This window comes from Oryzias latipes, chromosome 8 (genome assembly GCF_053564925.1).
Source record: "Oryzias latipes strain Hd-rR chromosome 8, Olatipes_Hd-rR_3.1".
NCBI classification, from domain to species: Eukaryota; Metazoa; Chordata; class Actinopteri; order Beloniformes; family Adrianichthyidae; genus Oryzias; species Oryzias latipes.
This window is the reverse complement of record NC_136244.1, coordinates 16,581,978-16,599,843: the sequence shown is the minus strand read 5'-3', so window position 1 is coordinate 16,599,843 and position 17,866 is coordinate 16,581,978. Positions and strand designations below refer to the sequence as shown.

General features: G+C 38.6%; 1 protein-coding gene across 3 annotated transcripts in view; it reads left to right on the top strand.

Moving 5' to 3' along the window:
* The window catches only part of prkar1b (protein kinase, cAMP-dependent, regulatory, type I, beta), a 50,645-nt gene that overhangs the window by 11,532 nt on the left and 21,247 nt on the right, over window positions 1-17,866 (top strand). For all 3 annotated transcript variants that reach the window (XM_004071434.5, XM_011478185.4, XM_011478186.4), the window contains 3 exons: window positions 1,040-1,210; window positions 2,884-2,975; window positions 17,790-17,851. In XM_004071434.5, coding sequence (XP_004071482.1) covers window positions 1,040-1,210; window positions 2,884-2,975; window positions 17,790-17,851 — 325 coding nt within the window. The remainder of the gene's footprint in view (window positions 1-1,039; window positions 1,211-2,883; window positions 2,976-17,789; window positions 17,852-17,866) is intronic.

The window sequence follows — 17,866 nt, the reverse complement described above, 5'->3', positions numbered from 1 at the left end:
ATTGAAGGTGTGGGCTGGCTAGTCGTGTTTGTGCAGTTTCAGTCTCCTCCTGTCATTTATGCTCAGTTTCTGTCTCTTTGAGTCAGAATTTCTACTGAACATTCTGACACAGCTCGTCTTTCATTTCCTCTCCATGTCCTTCTTTCCCTTCCTCCTTCCTCCTGCCGTTATTTATTAAGATGTGGAAAAGTGGAAATTCTTGCTCAAGGTCTTCTGCATTCTCTCCGATTGTTACTGCCAGCACGAGTTCTGTTTTTTTTTTTTTGCTTTTTTTTTTAGACAAGCAGATCACAACAGTCAACAGTAATATTTCATATCCCATGATTTAAGAACTATTCAAATTAAAACTAATCTTTTTTGAAATTGTCTGAAACACTTAACCTCTTAAATTAAAAAGTCTTTAAAAAATCCTTTAACTTTATTCAACCAAAATATGTCAAACTAAATATAGTTATTGTCATCTACAATCTTTGTGTCATAAAATACCATAAAATGCCCAAAAGCAGCAGAAATGGTTGTGTAATAATAAAGAGCAGGTGCAGAAAGATCCACAGCAGATATGGTCACATTTGGCTGAAAAATAAACAAACCAGCAAATGGTAGTCATTGCTGCTCTCCTGCTATCTGGTTGAATCATTCATTGCTTGAATAACGTGTTGATAAGTTTTGTGCTCAATAGTTTTTAATCGGTTTTATGTTGTTCCTGTTTTCTTTGTTCCTTATTATTCCTTTTGAACAGATTTAAACGTACTCATTGTTGCCTTTTCAGTGTCGGGCAGAAGTCAAGAAAGTGAGATACCTGTCAAACCTTTTATTTTCTCTTGCCTTGAAAAGGAGTTTAGGTGTATTGTCAATATTTTTATGCTTTTGTTATTAGAAAAATAAAGTCATTATTGTTTCTTGTGCTATTTATTTCTAAAAAGTTGTTTCGATTGACAGAACCTTTTTTTAACCTTATATTTTCTTTTTCTTTGCTCTTTTTGTCAATAACTAATTTACAAAATAAATGAACTTCTTGTTTCTGCTTCTGCACTTTCAGGAAGAATGCAAGCATATTATGGCACGCCAGAAATCTAACAGCCAGTCAGACTCGCACGACGATGAGGTGTCCCCTCCACCCCCTAACCCTGTCGTCAAGGCCCGCCGGCGCAGGGGAGGAGTCAGTGCTGAAGTGTACACTGAGGAGGATGCTGTCAGCTACGTACGCAAGGTCAGCCCGCCCAAGAGCTCAAGACTTAAAATACTCCTATATTTCAAAATAAAACTTACGTTTGAACGCACCATGTAGATACATTCTTTCCCACACAAGCTTATATTCACTTCACTTAGTGTGTCATTGTTGTAAATGTTCAATTATATTTACCCTGACAGGAATTACTGGGTAATGACATAAGGGCTTGAGCCCCATCACCACATAGCAATTGAAAATCCTCTACAGCATGTGCCTATACTCTCATGCATCTGCATTTCTGCCACACACTGCAGCCTCTATGTATTCCTATAAAGCCTGCTGTTGTATCAATCTTTTCTCACCGTTGTCACTAAAGGAGTGACATACTCAGAAAAACCCACAGACGTATACCCAGAGCCACGTAAGAGGCTTGTGGTAAAAGAAATACTGTCGCCGTTTAATACTCTGCAGATAGAGCTCAGAAAATTAAATTAAAATCAAATTAGAAAATAAAAGCCTTCACGTGGGAGGGAAGAGTGTGTTCTTTTGTGTAATAATTATCACAAACTCAGACACGGTGCTTTTTTTTAAATTTACACTCATCTACCTACATCAATTTCATTGACTGTGAAATCACAGCTGATTGAACAGATCACAATTAATTACCCATCATTTCCCATTTAATTAAAATGGATTTGATACAAATTGCTAAGCCTTAACAGATGGTGATGTCTATTGGATACAAGACTGAAAAGCATGATTAATAGTGGCTTTTAATTAGAAAACATAGGGAAAATAAAGTGAAAGAGATGTTTTGCTTCTTAACCTTGATAGAAAACCATTAAAGGTTTCTTTCTGGCTGTCCCAATTTCTGCTATTAAGAAAGCAACACCCCACCCCACCCCACCCCCAAATTAAAAAATCTTTAAAAAATAGAGTGAAGTTGTGTCTCAGATGTATTGGAAGCTAAAGCCTGTAGTAGATGTGACCTAAAAATCTCCTTTTTCCCCCCTGGTTTGAGTTTTCAGCTTTGACCAGACTCATTTTCTTTCTGCCAACTTACCAGCTAAGCTTGTTGTGCAACAGACAGATACAACCTTGGTGCCCTCTTACACATGTAATGTGGTTATGTGTGCACTTCTGTACATATTGTACACTGCACAATGTGGTTCTCTTCATGTGGAGACATCTGTTCCCTTAACTTAATTACAACCTTTCTTCTCTCCCCTGTGAGAGGCCAAACAGACTCACACTCCCTCAACCAGTTGTTCTGGAGAAATATATTTTAATAACACTTTCTTCTTTTTTTTCTTTTTAGTTTGTCATTTTTACATAGAGGCTAAATGTGAGAATACATATAACCTTCTTTTTTGGTGGCTTTAGTAATCGGCTGCTTTGTTGTGGCTTCAGATGTTCCCTTTGCATGAGCACACACCAAAAAGCCAGGGACATGAAAATGCATGTTTTATGAATGAGCTTAGGGCTTGTGCGCATTTTTAAGACCCTGTTCGCCATTTTGAGTGTAATCCCTGAACAGATGGGCTTTCCCAAAATATATCCAAACTTTTTCTTTCAGAGTTTGCCAATACACTTCCCTTTAATTACTTGATTTAGTCCACTTTTGAAGTTGACTATATTCCGCGTTTGTGTTGGGTTTTGTTTTATGTGTCTGCCTGCAATTTGTTTGTACTGTTGAATTTATTTCTTCACAGGTGATTCCAAAAGACTACAAGACCATGACTGCCTTGGCTAAGGCCATTTCCAAGAATGTGCTGTTCGCTCACCTGGACGACAACGAAAGAAGGTACGGAACCCCTGTTGTCCAAAATATGTCATAAATCTGGATGCCCCTCGTACGAACATATTGTCATCATTTTAAAAATGTTTTATGTGTAGAAAATAATTGGTAACACATTTATGTATACTACACAATATGTAATCGTTATGTTTTAAAAGCATTTTTTGTGTGTGTTGTAGGCTTTTATTCCTTAATTCCTCCTATTTAAACTAGTTAGATTCTTGTCCCACTTAAATGATTGATGTGGAATGATTTATGTTGATGTGGATCAAATCCAGAAACCACAACATGTAGGTCAAGCAACAAAGTTTTGTGTGTCACCAGCATCCTTTCCTTTTTTCTGTTGACCTCTTTAAACGTTTTACATGCCTAAAAACCTTTGAAGTAAACAGCACAAGGTTAAAATCTTCTGAATTTTAAGAGCCGGTTTATGCAAGTGCATGGATGTGTGCAATGTTAGATGGAAAACACAAATAGAAAATTTGACGGGAAGTTTTGCACTTGAAAATATGATGCCTATTGCCTATTAAGTCTGCAGAGATGCTGAAAGAGGAGATGAAAACCCAAAGACAGGACAAAAGTAGAGGGGTATATGATAGGTGTTTTTGGACAACTAATGCATCTGTCTGCCTATGTTGTATTTTGATGCTGGTTGTTATAGTAACCGGTGAATATAGTTGTATCAAGTTTCAGATGTGGGCTGTGGTGCACAAAGAAATTAGCAACTCTCTGTCATTATTCTCAAGAAAGAGGGAAGAAATGCCAAGTTCTCTCAGTGTCTCCTTTTATCTCACCATCTGCTCATATTTATTGTGCTTTCACATTCTTCCTATCTTCAGCCATCCTCTCATCATTCTTCCATCTGTCCCAGATCTCCATTGACAGCCAAATCTGGCTATGACAGGGGAGGGTGTATTGTGGGAAGACTCTTAGGTGGCTGGCAGATTTGTCTGCCAGCCGGAGTAGTGTTTCATTGGCGGAGAGAATCCATTATGCCCCCATGGAGAAGAAAACACCGGAGCTTTCCTGTTGGCAGGAGCGACTGCAGCCCAAACCCAAAACACAGTTTTGCCTTTCTTTCGTCAGCTGACAATTTGAAATGCCTCTTTGGCACAAGCAGTCAGGCCTCTGATTGCATGTCACTGTGTTTAAAGAGTTACATCGGAGTGCAACTTGTGATACATCTGGACAGTTTGAAAAATGTCATACTCTGGTGGCTGAAGCTGCAGATTAAAGTTAGAAAAGAAAAATAGTTGGAATCAAACCATAAGCCATCATGTTTTAATTGACTCAGTGCTTTTTGGCATGCTGGGCTAAGTAATTCAGTTTTCATCAAGTCTTGAAGTTTTTCACAATGCCGTTTCTCCAACTGGCTGTCCTATGTGCCGTTTCACTTTCTGGATTTTCCTTGTTGATTTTTTTTATAAGTATTAGTACACCTTTCAAAACTAAACGGATAAAGCATTAAATCTTGCCCTTGTCAATGCAATGTTCACAGCGCAATTTCAAGTTGGACACAAATGGATGTTATTTTAGCTTAGTTTGCTCAAATTTCCTAGATTTTGAAACGCCACTAAAGTATCGGTATATGGAAACCAGTAAATATCTATGATACATTTTGCATTTGTTGTTTGATAAGGTTTCTGTAGCTACAACAGGTCATTGAAACGGGTAAAAGGGCTGTGATCAGACTCAGTGGCACTACTTAACTTTTTAACAAGTGCACAGAGTGTCACTTTGTGTCGCTTAACATATATCAGGACTGGCTCAGAGTGATTTTCACTCATGACATTTTGTCATGTTTCTATAAAAGAATCCAAGTTATGACTTGATCTTGGATTGGCAAAGATAAATTCATGTCTTACATTTTTCATTGAACTCTGTTCTATTCTTTATTGTTCTCCCTCCTTTTTGTTGTTGTACAGCCTTCCAGGACTTTCACGATGACTGGACAGCTGGCTTGGTAACATTGTGTTGCGTTTTGGGTTTAAGGCTTTAAGTCTTCAAATTCATAGATATGCCAATCTTCGCTCAACATTTTCGCCAAGCTAAAAAAAAGAAATACACAAACCAAACTAGAAATAATCAGTTAGTTGGTGCATTTCCCCACTTCTAATATCTCACAGCTTTTACCGTCTACATTAGTCATTGGTGTCCTTGTTATTGGAGGCAATCAAAACCAAAACCCAGCATTAGGCTGGAAAATATTTGTTTTTCATTTTGAGGCTTTCTGTTGTTTGGATTTATATATTCACTGTGTAAAGTACATGAGGTTTTTTTGTGTGCCAGAGCTGCCTTGGACTGACGCAAAGCAGCAGATGGATTCTGACTGCACAGCTCCCTACAGCTTGTCTTGGTGCTCTTCTCTCATTCTGCAAGCAGCTGACCCTTTGGTTTGTCAGATGTTCTTGCACATATGGTCTACGTGGGTGAAAATGTAGTGATGGATCCCGTTGTTCCTTTTTCAGAGGGGTTATTGCAGTTTAAACAAACATCAGATCAAATCTTTGTGTTTTTTGGACTCTTAAAAAGCGGATCCGACTTTTGGATTTCTTAGTTTAAAGAAAAAAATTCAACAATACCTGTGTTTGTATCACGGAAGATTCCTGTGTGATTAAGCGATCAGTAGTTCCACACAATTTGTTCCCCTAGTATTATGCCATCATTCCTTTGAGGACCAACTATTATAAAAAAAAAACAATGAAGCCATTTGTTTCCTGCGTGCTTCTGCTCTCTTTCGCTGCACTTATCTTTCCTTTCCTCCCTTGTTTTTCTCCCATCATCTTTTCCTACTCTCTGTGTGATTTATAATTTTTTTTCCAATTTTCGTAATTTACTCACTTACCTTCCCAGGAGTGCTGGGAGACTATGCAGACCTTGAAAGCAGGTAAACTTAGTGTTATGTAAAAGACTTTTAGTAACAATTTAAGTGCTTTAATGATATTTTGCCTTGTTAATTTAAAGATCTCCTACTTCACTCTTTTGTTGCACCCTTTGCCTTCCTTTTTTCATATCTAATAGATTTCAAATTTGTATTTGTCTGATTCCAAATTGGAGACGTTTTCAACAAATCATCATTGGTTTAAGATTAAAGAGAAAAGTCGAAGCAGTCAAAGTGACAGTGAAAGATAAAAGGCTAAAGCTATAGCACGCGCTCAGATACCAGAAACACAAATACCGGCAGCCCTACCAAAGCTAGAAGGGATTATCCTGTCTTGAAAAGCCTGCACACACAGACACACGCGTGTATTTGAGGTATAGTAACGAGTATGAATGTCGGGTAGTTTTCCCAGTATGTCTCCAGCTGCGAATGCAGAGTTTCTGATTAACTCGCCGTTCTGTGTGTCAAACTTTATAGCCTCATAGTTTTTGAGCTGCACCAGCCACACGTGTGTGTGTGTGTGGGTGTGTGTGTGTGTGTGTGTGTGTTAGTCAGTATTTTTCTCCAGCTGCCTGGATGTTAAAGCACATTGTTGAGCACATTTTAGTTCTTTAGGGGTTTTAACAAAGTCTGTTCACTGTTATTAAGAAAAAGCAGGTTATAGAGTTTAACTTTTGACTGGTTGTTAAAGTGCATTCATTTTTGTTCAATTGTTTGAAAATCATTTTTTGTATTTATTTATTTCACTGCACAATAATCAATTGATTCCCCCCAAAAAAATTCTTGGGGCCCCCAATCCTCCTTTGTATCCCAGCCTTTTAGCACATTCATATGAAAGCAGTAACCCACAGGGGACAAATCTAACATTGTCTCTCTTTCCTTCTTCCATTTTTTGGAGTAATGAAGGATGTCCAGTTCCTTGTTTGTTTGCGTGACGTCCCCTGTGATTGAGTTACATGTACTTATTTAAAATGGAATACTGCCATCATTTGTTTAAAAGAAAATCAAGAAAATTTAAAACCATTAAAAGTTGCTTCTAAATTAATTTTTCAATTGATTTCCTTAATGTGACCATTTTGATTCAAAGAAAGAGGATTAGTGAAGCAATGTAGGGGGTTAGCATAAATAGTTTTACAGTTTTACTGTAGTTTTTGACTTTTTTTTGTATTAAAGAATTGTATAGCTATACATTTCTTTGTAAAAAAACAGACATAAACATCATTAAACATAAACAAAGTCCGAATGCAAACACATTTTTATCATTTCTTTGGTTCTAGCTAGACTAGAAATACAAACATTTCCCTTTTAAAACTTAAACATAAAAGTATCAACAAATCAAAATGCAATATTTAAATATTACTGAAACTTAGATACAGTTTAAGTCTTTAGTCAAGTTTGGTTTAAATGCATCTGCACACCTATACATGCACTTTATATATTCATGTGCACAGCAATTTACTACATTGACCTACTCCCACTTATCATTGACTGTCAATGTTTAAATTATTTAAAACATCTAATACTGGTTTTGATCTGTTTTCCTATCCATCTTTATGCCATAAAAAGGTAAACGTCTCTATTTAGTAGCGTTAGATTTGTTATTATCAACAGTTTCTCGCAGCTATAAGGAAACCTGGCAACATGTGTGTTAAAACAGAGGGGTGCCGAGCAAAAATTAAGAGGCACAAACAGATGAATATTCACTAATCAAACAGTCTCTCTTTGCCTACATTAGTCTAATGCCCTGGTACCACAAAGCTTCTCTTGGGGAGCAGTGTAAACACAAGAAGCCCCTCTCTCTGTACATTCACAGACACTGTCTGGCAGGCGTGAATAAAGAAACCCTGTTTATCCATTTTGTGGAGCTCTCTGGGGAAGGTTTAGAAAACTGTAACGCAGCTCTGTTGTCCCTTTACAGAAGTTGTTAAACCTTTTAGGCCTGTAACTTAAATCGTAGTAGCCAAATGTAATAGATTACCTGTAGAGCACATGTTATGTTTCTTAGCTCCATATATGCAGTCATAGCACTAAATGAAAAAGCCTCCATAAAAACCTTGTAGCAAATGACACAATTTAAAAAAATATATTTAAAAAGTGTTGGTACTTACCTCATCCTTCCAGGTTTAATCCTCTAATTAACAAGCAGAGTAATCAGTTGATGAAATGGCTAATTAGCTGCCCCCTTGACCCTCAAACCATGACCTTTGTATCTTCTGCAAAAGTCCCTGCTGATGGACAGGGAACATCTTCAGTATACCCACACTCTGAGATAAAATGCAAACAGAAGCAGTGTTAAAACATTTAATTAATAAATAAATCCGTTTGTGAAGGAAAGCTTACTAGTATCTGAAAAAGATTAGTCCCATCAAGTGCTTTAAAGGAAGTTTATGTAAGGCCTATGCCAGGAGTCAAAGCAACAAAGAGAAACCAAGGGGAGATAGTTTACTGTCTGGCCATATCAGATAAACACAGCTGTCGTCCCTGGATCTGATAGCTCAGTAACAGTAACTCGATACTGCAGCCATGCTTTTTAGTGGGGCGAGGGTCTGAAAGTGTAACAAAGACAGACTTTTCCAAAGCAACCCTTATTTGTTTGTGAAGTGTGACAAAACTGGAGTTTGAAGTTCTGACATCACAACTGCTCTGTGACGGTGAGTCTGCTGCAGCTGTGCAACAACCCCCTTTGGGGGTTTTTGATGCACATAAAAGAGACGGGTAGGGAGCATCCTCATCATCGGTGCTTTCTTTGCTCAGCTCTTGTGTGTTTCTATGCACAAAGGTGTGCACATGCAACTTACTTTTTTTTTTCTTAAAGTTAGTTATAGTTTAGGGGAAATATAAAAGTCACTGTGATTTTCATTTTGTTGTTTATATTGATTTTTGTGATTTTTAGGCTCTACCTTTGCCAGCTCTTTGTCTGTCCTCTAGTGTTTCTTAAGAGCTTTAAGGTTATTCAGAGTACTTGTTCCTGTCCTTCCATCCTTCTGTTCTGGCTCATTCACGTCTATATTCACCCACCCAAGTCCCTCCCCCACATTCATGTGCAGCCATCTCTCTCCGTCCCCTGCATGGCTTTGTACTGCTGCCACAATGCCAGGGGCCAGGCGAAGAGGTCACACACCACAGGAGACCTGCGGGGCTGGCTGAGCCTCGACCATCCCCACCGCTATCTACCCCACAGCTAACAAACCGCTTACAAATCCCCTACATCACCCAGCTTATTAAATCTTTGCTTCAGCTTGAACAACTTTCACTTAACGTTCATGCCAACCACAGTATTATGCATTATAATAGGAGAATCCAATCAGCATGTATCTTATGGATTGAGTAAATAATCACGTATGTCTTGTTAGCTCACAGATGTTTGTAGGAGTACTCATAAACACAAACACATCTATATTTATAGGCAAAAACATTTGCACACTATCATCCCCACCAGGTGAACCAGGTATAATTCATCTTTCTTCTTCTAACTGCAAAAAACCTCAAAGTGAGGAAGCTTTTGTGTTGTGTCATTTTGTATGAGCATCTGTTTTGTGTATCAAACTTTTGCTAATGCATCATAGGCCCAATTAGAGATAAGGTTTAGATATATACATTGCAAAACGCATCATCCTAATGAGAGTTCTCGTCTGAAGTACCTGAAACTAAATGAATTAGTTGGCAACACAGTTTTCACATCAGTCGTGATCATGTACAGATCATGTGAGGACGTGATGTTCCTACAGCCTTACAGCGTCACTCAACTCCAGTCTGCTGTGAAATTGGTGGGGTTTTGCAGAATCCAAGCACGAACACGAAAATAGAGTGGCGCACTGGGTTTTATTCTTATGAGACAGAGGGGATGAATGGAGGGGAGGAGAACAGGCCGGCAGGTAAGCAGACTGGCAGGTGAGCAGACTGGCAGAGCTTGCAGACAGGCAGGGAGGCAGATGAGCAGACTGGCGGAGTTTGCTGATAGGCAGGGAGGCAAGTAAACGGGCTGACAGGAAGGGAAATAAAAGGGCTGGCAGAATCTCATGAGGCACAATAATCTGGCGTTTGCCGACGGCTCCATCTCAGAATAAATAATCTCTGTGATGAGCTGCAGCTGAGGAGATGATGAGAAGCAGGTGTAGAGTACGGTAGTCACTGCGGAGGCACACCCACGGAACCACAACACAGTCAGGCCTAAAGCACAGACCCTGCTTTGACCACCTCACTTCAGCAGAGGACGGTGCAGGCTGATGGAGTTGCCTGGGTCGCCCCATGGCCTCCTATTGTATACATCACGTCTGCTTTGTCCATGCCTCTACGATAGGTTCCAGTGCACAAACACGGACAAAAGTCTTGTTATAGTGTGCTAATTCTCCCATGACCTCCTCATTGCTTAGATGGTGTCACTCCCTTTGAGTTTCATTTAGATTAGAGGCACTCATCCTATTTCTATGCCCGGTGATTTGCTGTTTGAGGCCTGTTGCAGACTGTACGTCTTCATCAAAGGGATTGTTTGTCATGGTGGCTGCAGCAGTTATAATTCAAATTTTCTTAACAAACTATCGTAGTTCCAGTAATCCTAAAGTCTGACCGCTAAATCAATTATAATTACTAAATCAACATTTCTGTGAATATTTCATTTTTCCAGTGGTTCATGGAAGTTTCTTTATTATCTTCTTGACCATTCATAACAGAGTCACATGTAATGTAAAATCAATTCAATTTGATTTGGTTTTTTGAGCTTATTTCAACATTTCTGTTTTTTTACTTTTAAGTTGTCAAGAATACATTGGATTGAGGCTGAAAACAATGTTAATTATCCCCAATTATAGGTTTTCTTATTAAAACTACGGTAGTTTGAAAAATCTTTTAACTTAATCAAATCACTTAGAAAAGGAGATATTATTCATAAAATACATCAATTTTTTAAGCAATTTCTTTTTAAATTTAATTTAAAAAATTTCCACCTTAATTTTATTATTTAAATGAAATACCTTTATACCTTAATAACTAAACCAAATTGGTTTTAGATTTGACATTTTACAAATACATCAGCATTTTATCAAATCACATAAAATTGGAAATTGAAGTGGGAATCACAGGAGATAATTTTGTAGCCTTATCAATTCATTTTTTTTGCCTTTAGGTATGAGAAGTTGTTGATGAAGCCTTCTAGACAATCTCTTGATTTTATACGTTTTTTTAGTGAACACAAGCTGCTGTTCGGTTTGCCTTGCTTATCTTACATGGGTATGTTTAAATCTTTAAAACTTTACTGGTTTTACAAAATATTTTGTCAGAGAGCAGTACCATTATGAATTCATAATGTCATGCAAAAAAAGCAAAAAGTAGAAGAGTAGTCCAATTTCTAATGTGAAACAGTTTCACTGTGATACTGGTTTCACTCAATGTTACTTGACTGTGTCCACAAACTGTGTGAACGAGGCTGTCTTTACAGATGGGAGGGCTTCATGCCAGTCAGATGTCTGCATGCACCCGGTGCACCATTACCTCACAAACTGTTTGATCAGGTTTAGACACATAAATGAAAACAAGCACTGTAACTTTTTAGCAGCTCAAAGGAATCACCTCCTTCATTTCTGTCCTGTCAGTCATTCCCAGTCAGTTGATCTTTTCCTGTTCTCTGTCCCTGGGACGTGTTTCCTCAGTCTTTCTTCATCTCAGTTTTAGCTTGTGGTCGTTTGAGCGCACATGTGTAATGTGCCTTGTTGTGTAAACAACTCTCAAGTTTGAAACCCCAACAAAGGGCAATTTGTGTCCTCATCTGCTACTCAAATGCTTATCTTGTTCTCATTCTTGCTTGTCTTCTGTGAGGGGGAAATGATTGGAGGAGTGGTGAAGGAGGGAGGAAAGGGGGGGTGGGGGCATGGGATGTCGACATTCCTTGTGATGTTTAGCAGCTTGTGTGTGGATTTATTTGGGAAAAAAAATATTTAAGTGCAAAACTGTTGGCACTTTTACAAAACAAGTTATTTTATGTCCATTTGATAGAATTTATTTTCTCTAACAATAATAATAAGAAAGTGAGTGTGTCTCCCCTCATGTGCTCCTGGTTTCCCTTTTTTGTAGTGACATGTCTACATCAGAGAAGTAGGTGCTTGATCCTGTCAGCACCTGATTCAACCCTGACCCTTTTACTATCTTAGCAGAGGAAGAGCTAGCTCTTTCCTGTCCTGGGGCAAAAAGCAATAGTGAGAAGGGCATTAGGGAAGTGTGAAAATCCCCGAATGCTGAAAATGTCACCAAGACTGACAGCAAAAGGAGAGAGTAAGAGAAAAAAACAAAAGGAGAGAGACTCCATATTGTTGGAAAACAATACAATCAAGGAGTAAAGAAAATGCATATTGTCTGAAGATGATGGAAGACATATATAAAAAAAAAAGTTAATCTCAAAATTGAGAACTTCTTTATTCAAATCAATGTGAATCGGGAGCAGACAAAAAAATACAATTTCCATTTACATCTTTATTTTTCTCATCTGAGCTGGCATCTGGCTCAAAACTAGACGCCTGCATAGCTCCAATATTCTTGGCCATTTTTGTTGCACTGGTAATGTTAGTTTGTGGGTGTGAGGGACCATAAGCTAGCATGAGATCGTGTAAACAGATTTTATAAGAGTGACGGCAAGGGTGGTGGGGTTGCTTTGCGCCAACAGTCCCGCCCACACTCAGAGACAAAATTTTTAATGAACTACTGGCACTCTGCAGAAACTATGTCCTAGAAAACAACACAGCTAAACGGCATAATTTTAATTAAAAGACCACTGGGAATGCTTTTAAAATAGATCAAAAGATGACTGGAGTGGGTCTGTAAACCCCACACTTTGCTGTGAAAATGTTCAAAAGAAGGGAAGGGAAGGGGAGAGGAAAGATGAGGAGAGGCATAAGGGTTGGGTCTGTTTGTCATGTTTTTAAAATGACATCACGAGCGCACCAGCAATTGGTATATGTTTGACCACCAGATACAGCTGTAAAACGGCTGTATCTGCAAACAAGAGCTTTAAGAAGTTCAGACACCAGTGTAGTTCAAATGATCTTAACTTGGATTTTTACTTTACCGGATAAAATATAAAACACAAGGCAAAGTGGAGCTTTGGTAGTTTCAGACAGTATGATGCATAGCACATCCTATTATGTGCTTATGAACAATTACACATTGTTCAATTGTGCAGAATCCGATCATTTATATACAACTTAAGAGATTCTGCTGTGACACAAGAAGGATATTGACAAAGGTGGATGCTTATCCACTATGTGAAACTCCTTTCTTTGCACATCCCTCCCCAATTTTTGTAATCTTTTTTTTGTTTGTTTTTCTTGCCATGTTTTTTGCTCCATGGCTTCCTCAAAGCCAGATCAAGTGTTTGAGTAGCAGTTGGAATAGTAGGCGCTAGTGTCACTGCCTAAATGTTTTGAAATCTTGTATATTTGCAGTCAAGTCTTCTGTGACTTGGATTGGGTTTTCAAGAAGCTGTTGCTGGCAAACAAGCAAAAACCGAGGTGCCAGTTACCATTCAGGTTAATATGTACTGATTTGATGCTCAGGTTGTGAAATATTTTTCAAGCAAGTCATTTGTCCTTTATTTCCGGTTACCTTTATTATGTCATTATAACACAGCATCCATACTTTGATGTTCTGAAGTAAAAAATGATGGAATTTAGGCTTAAATGGCAGAGTATATCTTAAACTCCCTTTCATTATCATCATCATCATCGTCATTGTCAGTGCTCTTTCTCTGAGGTGGTCTGGTGTTTTCAGTGCATGTAAACGGCAGGTTTCATCCCCAAGTTTTAAGACGGGTCACACAGATCACCAGAATGAATGCAGCAGCCCTCAGGTGCTGTGGCCCCGCAGACCACATAGAAGCAGAAACACATCTAGAGCTTAAAACTGCAGGATGCATCTTGGTTTACACCCCTTATAAACCAAACAGAGCCAGGTGTGTGCTTTTAAAAGTGTGCTAACATGTTCTGTCTGTTTCAGATGCAGGCAAAAATTTAAAACGCTAAAAGGGAATTCTGTTAAATTCCATACATGTTTGCTTGCATGGAATTGTTGAAATTAAACGTACTTCTAACTCTATTTTGGGTCTTAAGTTTTGCAAGTTTTAGAACAGTTTATATACATTTTTCAAAAAAAATATGTACATTTGTTTATTGGGTTCTGCTTATAAAAAACACAAAGTTTGTCAAAAGGTATGTTATTTCTTTGGTTCTTTCTGATACCCCAGAGAGACTTTTGTGGTCAAAATGGTCAATGAAACTTAATGTGCTCCATTCTTTTAGTCAAACGCTTTAATACATTGCAAATAGCAGTTTTGATGTCTGTTAATGATACTTTTAAAAACCTTCACTGTTTGCTTGAATGGCTCCTACTAAGGGTTTTTATGTTTTAAATAATCAACATGTACGCTTCAGTGCTTTATAATTATTTCTGCCGCATATTCCCCCCTTTTTCTCTGACTTTCACTCTGATACCCAGCTGTCGGAGTGAGTGTATGCTGATGCTTGTGCTTGCTCAAACACTTGTGTAATTCAAAAAATACAAAGCAGCTCGACGGGGTGAGTCGGTTGCTCTATGTGAGTAACTATTGCTCGCTCTAAACAGCAGACATTCAACTCGCAGCTCTTAGTCAGCCTCATAAAGCTGTAATTTGGGACTAAACTGCTCTTTTTTTATTCCGCTCCTTGCTGTATATCTAATTTGTGTTTACATCCTTGTGTTTTCACTAAATATTCAGACTAAATGCAACAGCCAAAATAAAACATGTTGTTCACTGTTATGTGCCACTTAAAGTTATTAAAAACAGTGCAGAAAACAGGGTTTATAGGCTCCCTCTAATTTTCTTAAAGTTCTGATTTGCTAAGGGTGACCCCTTTTTTTCATCCCATAGTTTACCTAGTCCTGAAACATGAATATGTGCTGTACAAAAACAAGCTATTTTTGCAAAAATTGGACCTCCCTGTCTGTTACTTTTGTCACCACACAGCGCACAAATGTTGTGCAAATGGACTGTATTTTAGTGTGTTTAGGCTGGCAGTGCAACACACTATTGTTCTGATTCACCAGAACCAGCACCCTGAATTACTACCAACATGAAAAATGAGCCCTTTAGTCCGCTTCTTACCAGGAAAAACCAAAGATACACGACTGCCAAGCTTAGAGACTTGGGAAGTTCTATTATGCAAGACAGTACCGTTTGTATATATTCTGCATACTCTAAAACCTGGACTCCTCTAGAAGAGTGTACTTAACACTCTGCGGCCCATTAAGAACCACAGACGTGGCAGCATGCCGCCTTGTTAAAAAGGTTTTGTGTTAATGGTGTAATGGCAGTGTAGTAATGTCAAAGATAAGATAATTGCTGCCAAACAAATAAACATCTGTGGAGAGAGAGGGAGAGTGGGTGCAGGACTGTATGGCAAAAAAAACCTACCCATTTAATGTCTGATGTTTGAAATCCCCCAAAGCTAAACACTTTACGAGTCTTTAAAAGTAATAATAAACAGTCACTCGTCTGCAATTTGAAAAATATTTAACTAGCAAATAAACTTTTATTTAAAATATTTCTAAAATGCTCCTAAACCTGTGTAGTTTTCAAACATGCTGTAGTTTAGTAAGTGCATTCTCCAGACCTGTCTTCACATATCTCAACCATGACAGAAGCTTTGTCCTCCAACCTAGGGTGAAGATGAACTTCCTAGTCGCCCCTCATTCTCTGCTGGGTCTCTTTGCACCCGTGTCTTATATCTGTCTCTGTCAGAACAACACATCCATTGTTGGTGGGGGTTAATGTGCCTTTTCATACGGTCAGGGGGTGGGGTGGGGGCAACAGGTAACGGAAAGGCCTAGAATAATCACTTCATCTGAGACCCACTAAGCAGATGCGATAAACCAAGAGATGCGTGAAAAACAAAAGTTAGAGGGGAGAATCGAGGAGAGAGGAAAGATGATCAAGAACAGACATGAAGAAAGTGTTTGGGGGGGTGGAAAAGGAAAAGAGACGGGAAAGGGCAAGAGGAAGTAATTAGTCTCATAAATGCATCAGGGTTGTGCATTCAGAGTTAACAGAAAGGAGCATAGAAAGGAAAAAGAGATCACCTGAGTTTGTCTTTGATCCTTGACTTTTTATGTTTGCAGCCATCTATTTATCATGTGTTTTCATTTTGTGATGCTTTCTCATTCAAATACTTGTACTAAACTGCATCAATTAAGGCCCTTCCTTTAGATCCCCCCTCATTTTCTCCCAACATTTTTCTCAAAACTATAAAAGAGGAAAAAGTAAAAGTACATTTCCTGTACTTTTTGCTCTCTGTTCAGTTTGCACTCTTGACCTTTCTGCTTCGCTCAGGTAATTATTTTCATAATCCAGCTCAATGTGACCAAAACCCAAATGCTCAAAAGGTCCTTGAATAAACAGACTCCATGCCAAGTGCAGGCGGTCACAGATGTTAGTGGAGTTGAGGGCACTCCTGCAGATGTTGCTTTGACTAATCACCATCAAAGCATCCGGGCTTGCGTGTTATGCAGCCATGCCAGTATGAATGGTTTGATCAAAAAGGCCTGTGCATAAATATGTTGTTCTAGTCAGAAGGTGTCCGCACTCCGTCAGCTGTGTGACTCTTTAGATGCACAGCTGCATCTGAGGACCGCATGTCCTTCAAAAGATTTGCAGTACGGTGTTGTACATCTTTAATTTAATGCTTTTACACTTCAAAGAGTGCATGTTTTTTTTTATTTTCGTTTGTGTGTGTGGGTTCATATGTGAGTCAATGGCCAGCTGCAATCCGCAGCACTTACCTACCTACCTGTGGGTCTTTTTGGCGGAAATCCACCTTCTTAAGTGTGCTTTCCATTCATTGTCACATAAACAAAAGCCAGCAGGGTCAGCTCATTTCCAAACCACTTCCAAACCACTAAATAACATCCTTAGATGTTACATCTGTTTACCTATATTTTTCCTTTCTTCCTCTGGGAGTTTCATGTGATGCAAGTCTGTATGAATAAAGAGTTGGAGTTCCTCTCTATCTCTGCTTGGCGTTGCATATTCTCATGCACTTTCAGCAGAAGACATGTAATCTACACCCCCTCATAATTTTGTACTAACCTGTGTGTTTTCACAGGCAGTATGTACTCAGACCCACTGGCTCAAAAACACACATTTAATGGCACGTACACGCACAAATAGAACTCCATGCAGGTTTAGGCTTGCTTCACATTCACTAACGTCTTGTGTTTCTGACCCTCATTTATTGTTTTTTTTCTATTTTTTCTTCTTCTATATTTCTCTATAAGGTGGGCGGTATGCAGCTGATTAGATAGCTAAATACACCCCGAAGGTTTGAGGCAGACAAGAGAAGGAGAGTACGGATATTTCACTTGCCCCAACACATTCACGAGAGGAGCTGTAATCTTCTCAGCATACATGCATTTAACAGGCCGATTAGCAAACGTCCTACAAGTGCTTTTTCCCTGGTTCTGTTTGTTATTTCTGTGCCTTCAAAAGGAGATGCTTCCAGAGATACAATCTTTAATAGTGAAATAAAACAAAACAAAAAAGTCTTTTTAAGCCTTTTTGCTGAACCACTGTGATGGTAAGATGCAGACAGAGCAGCTGAAACCTCTTCCTGCCAATGATAGAATTCTCATATGTCTGGATCATTCAGCCCAAAAAATCTGAAAAGGTCAAAAGCAAAAAGAAAAGCTAAGTTAACAATGATGATGATGAACTAAACTTTTGTGGTCTACTTGACGTGCATGCTTTGTTTTTGATAGTTTTACCAGCAGGTAGTGGGTGTTTGGTTGGATGTTGATCAGTTCTAAACACAAGCTAGAGTCCTCATGTCTGTTTTTTTGGTCTGCAGTTTTGAATCTTTTCTGTATTGCTACTATCTCCATTTATATGTGCTCCATATGGTTCAAATGTGTTTTTTCTTCCTCAGTGACATCTTTGATGCCATGTTCCCAGTCACCCACATTGCGGGGGAAACAGTTATCCAGCAAGGTACGTTCACAATTT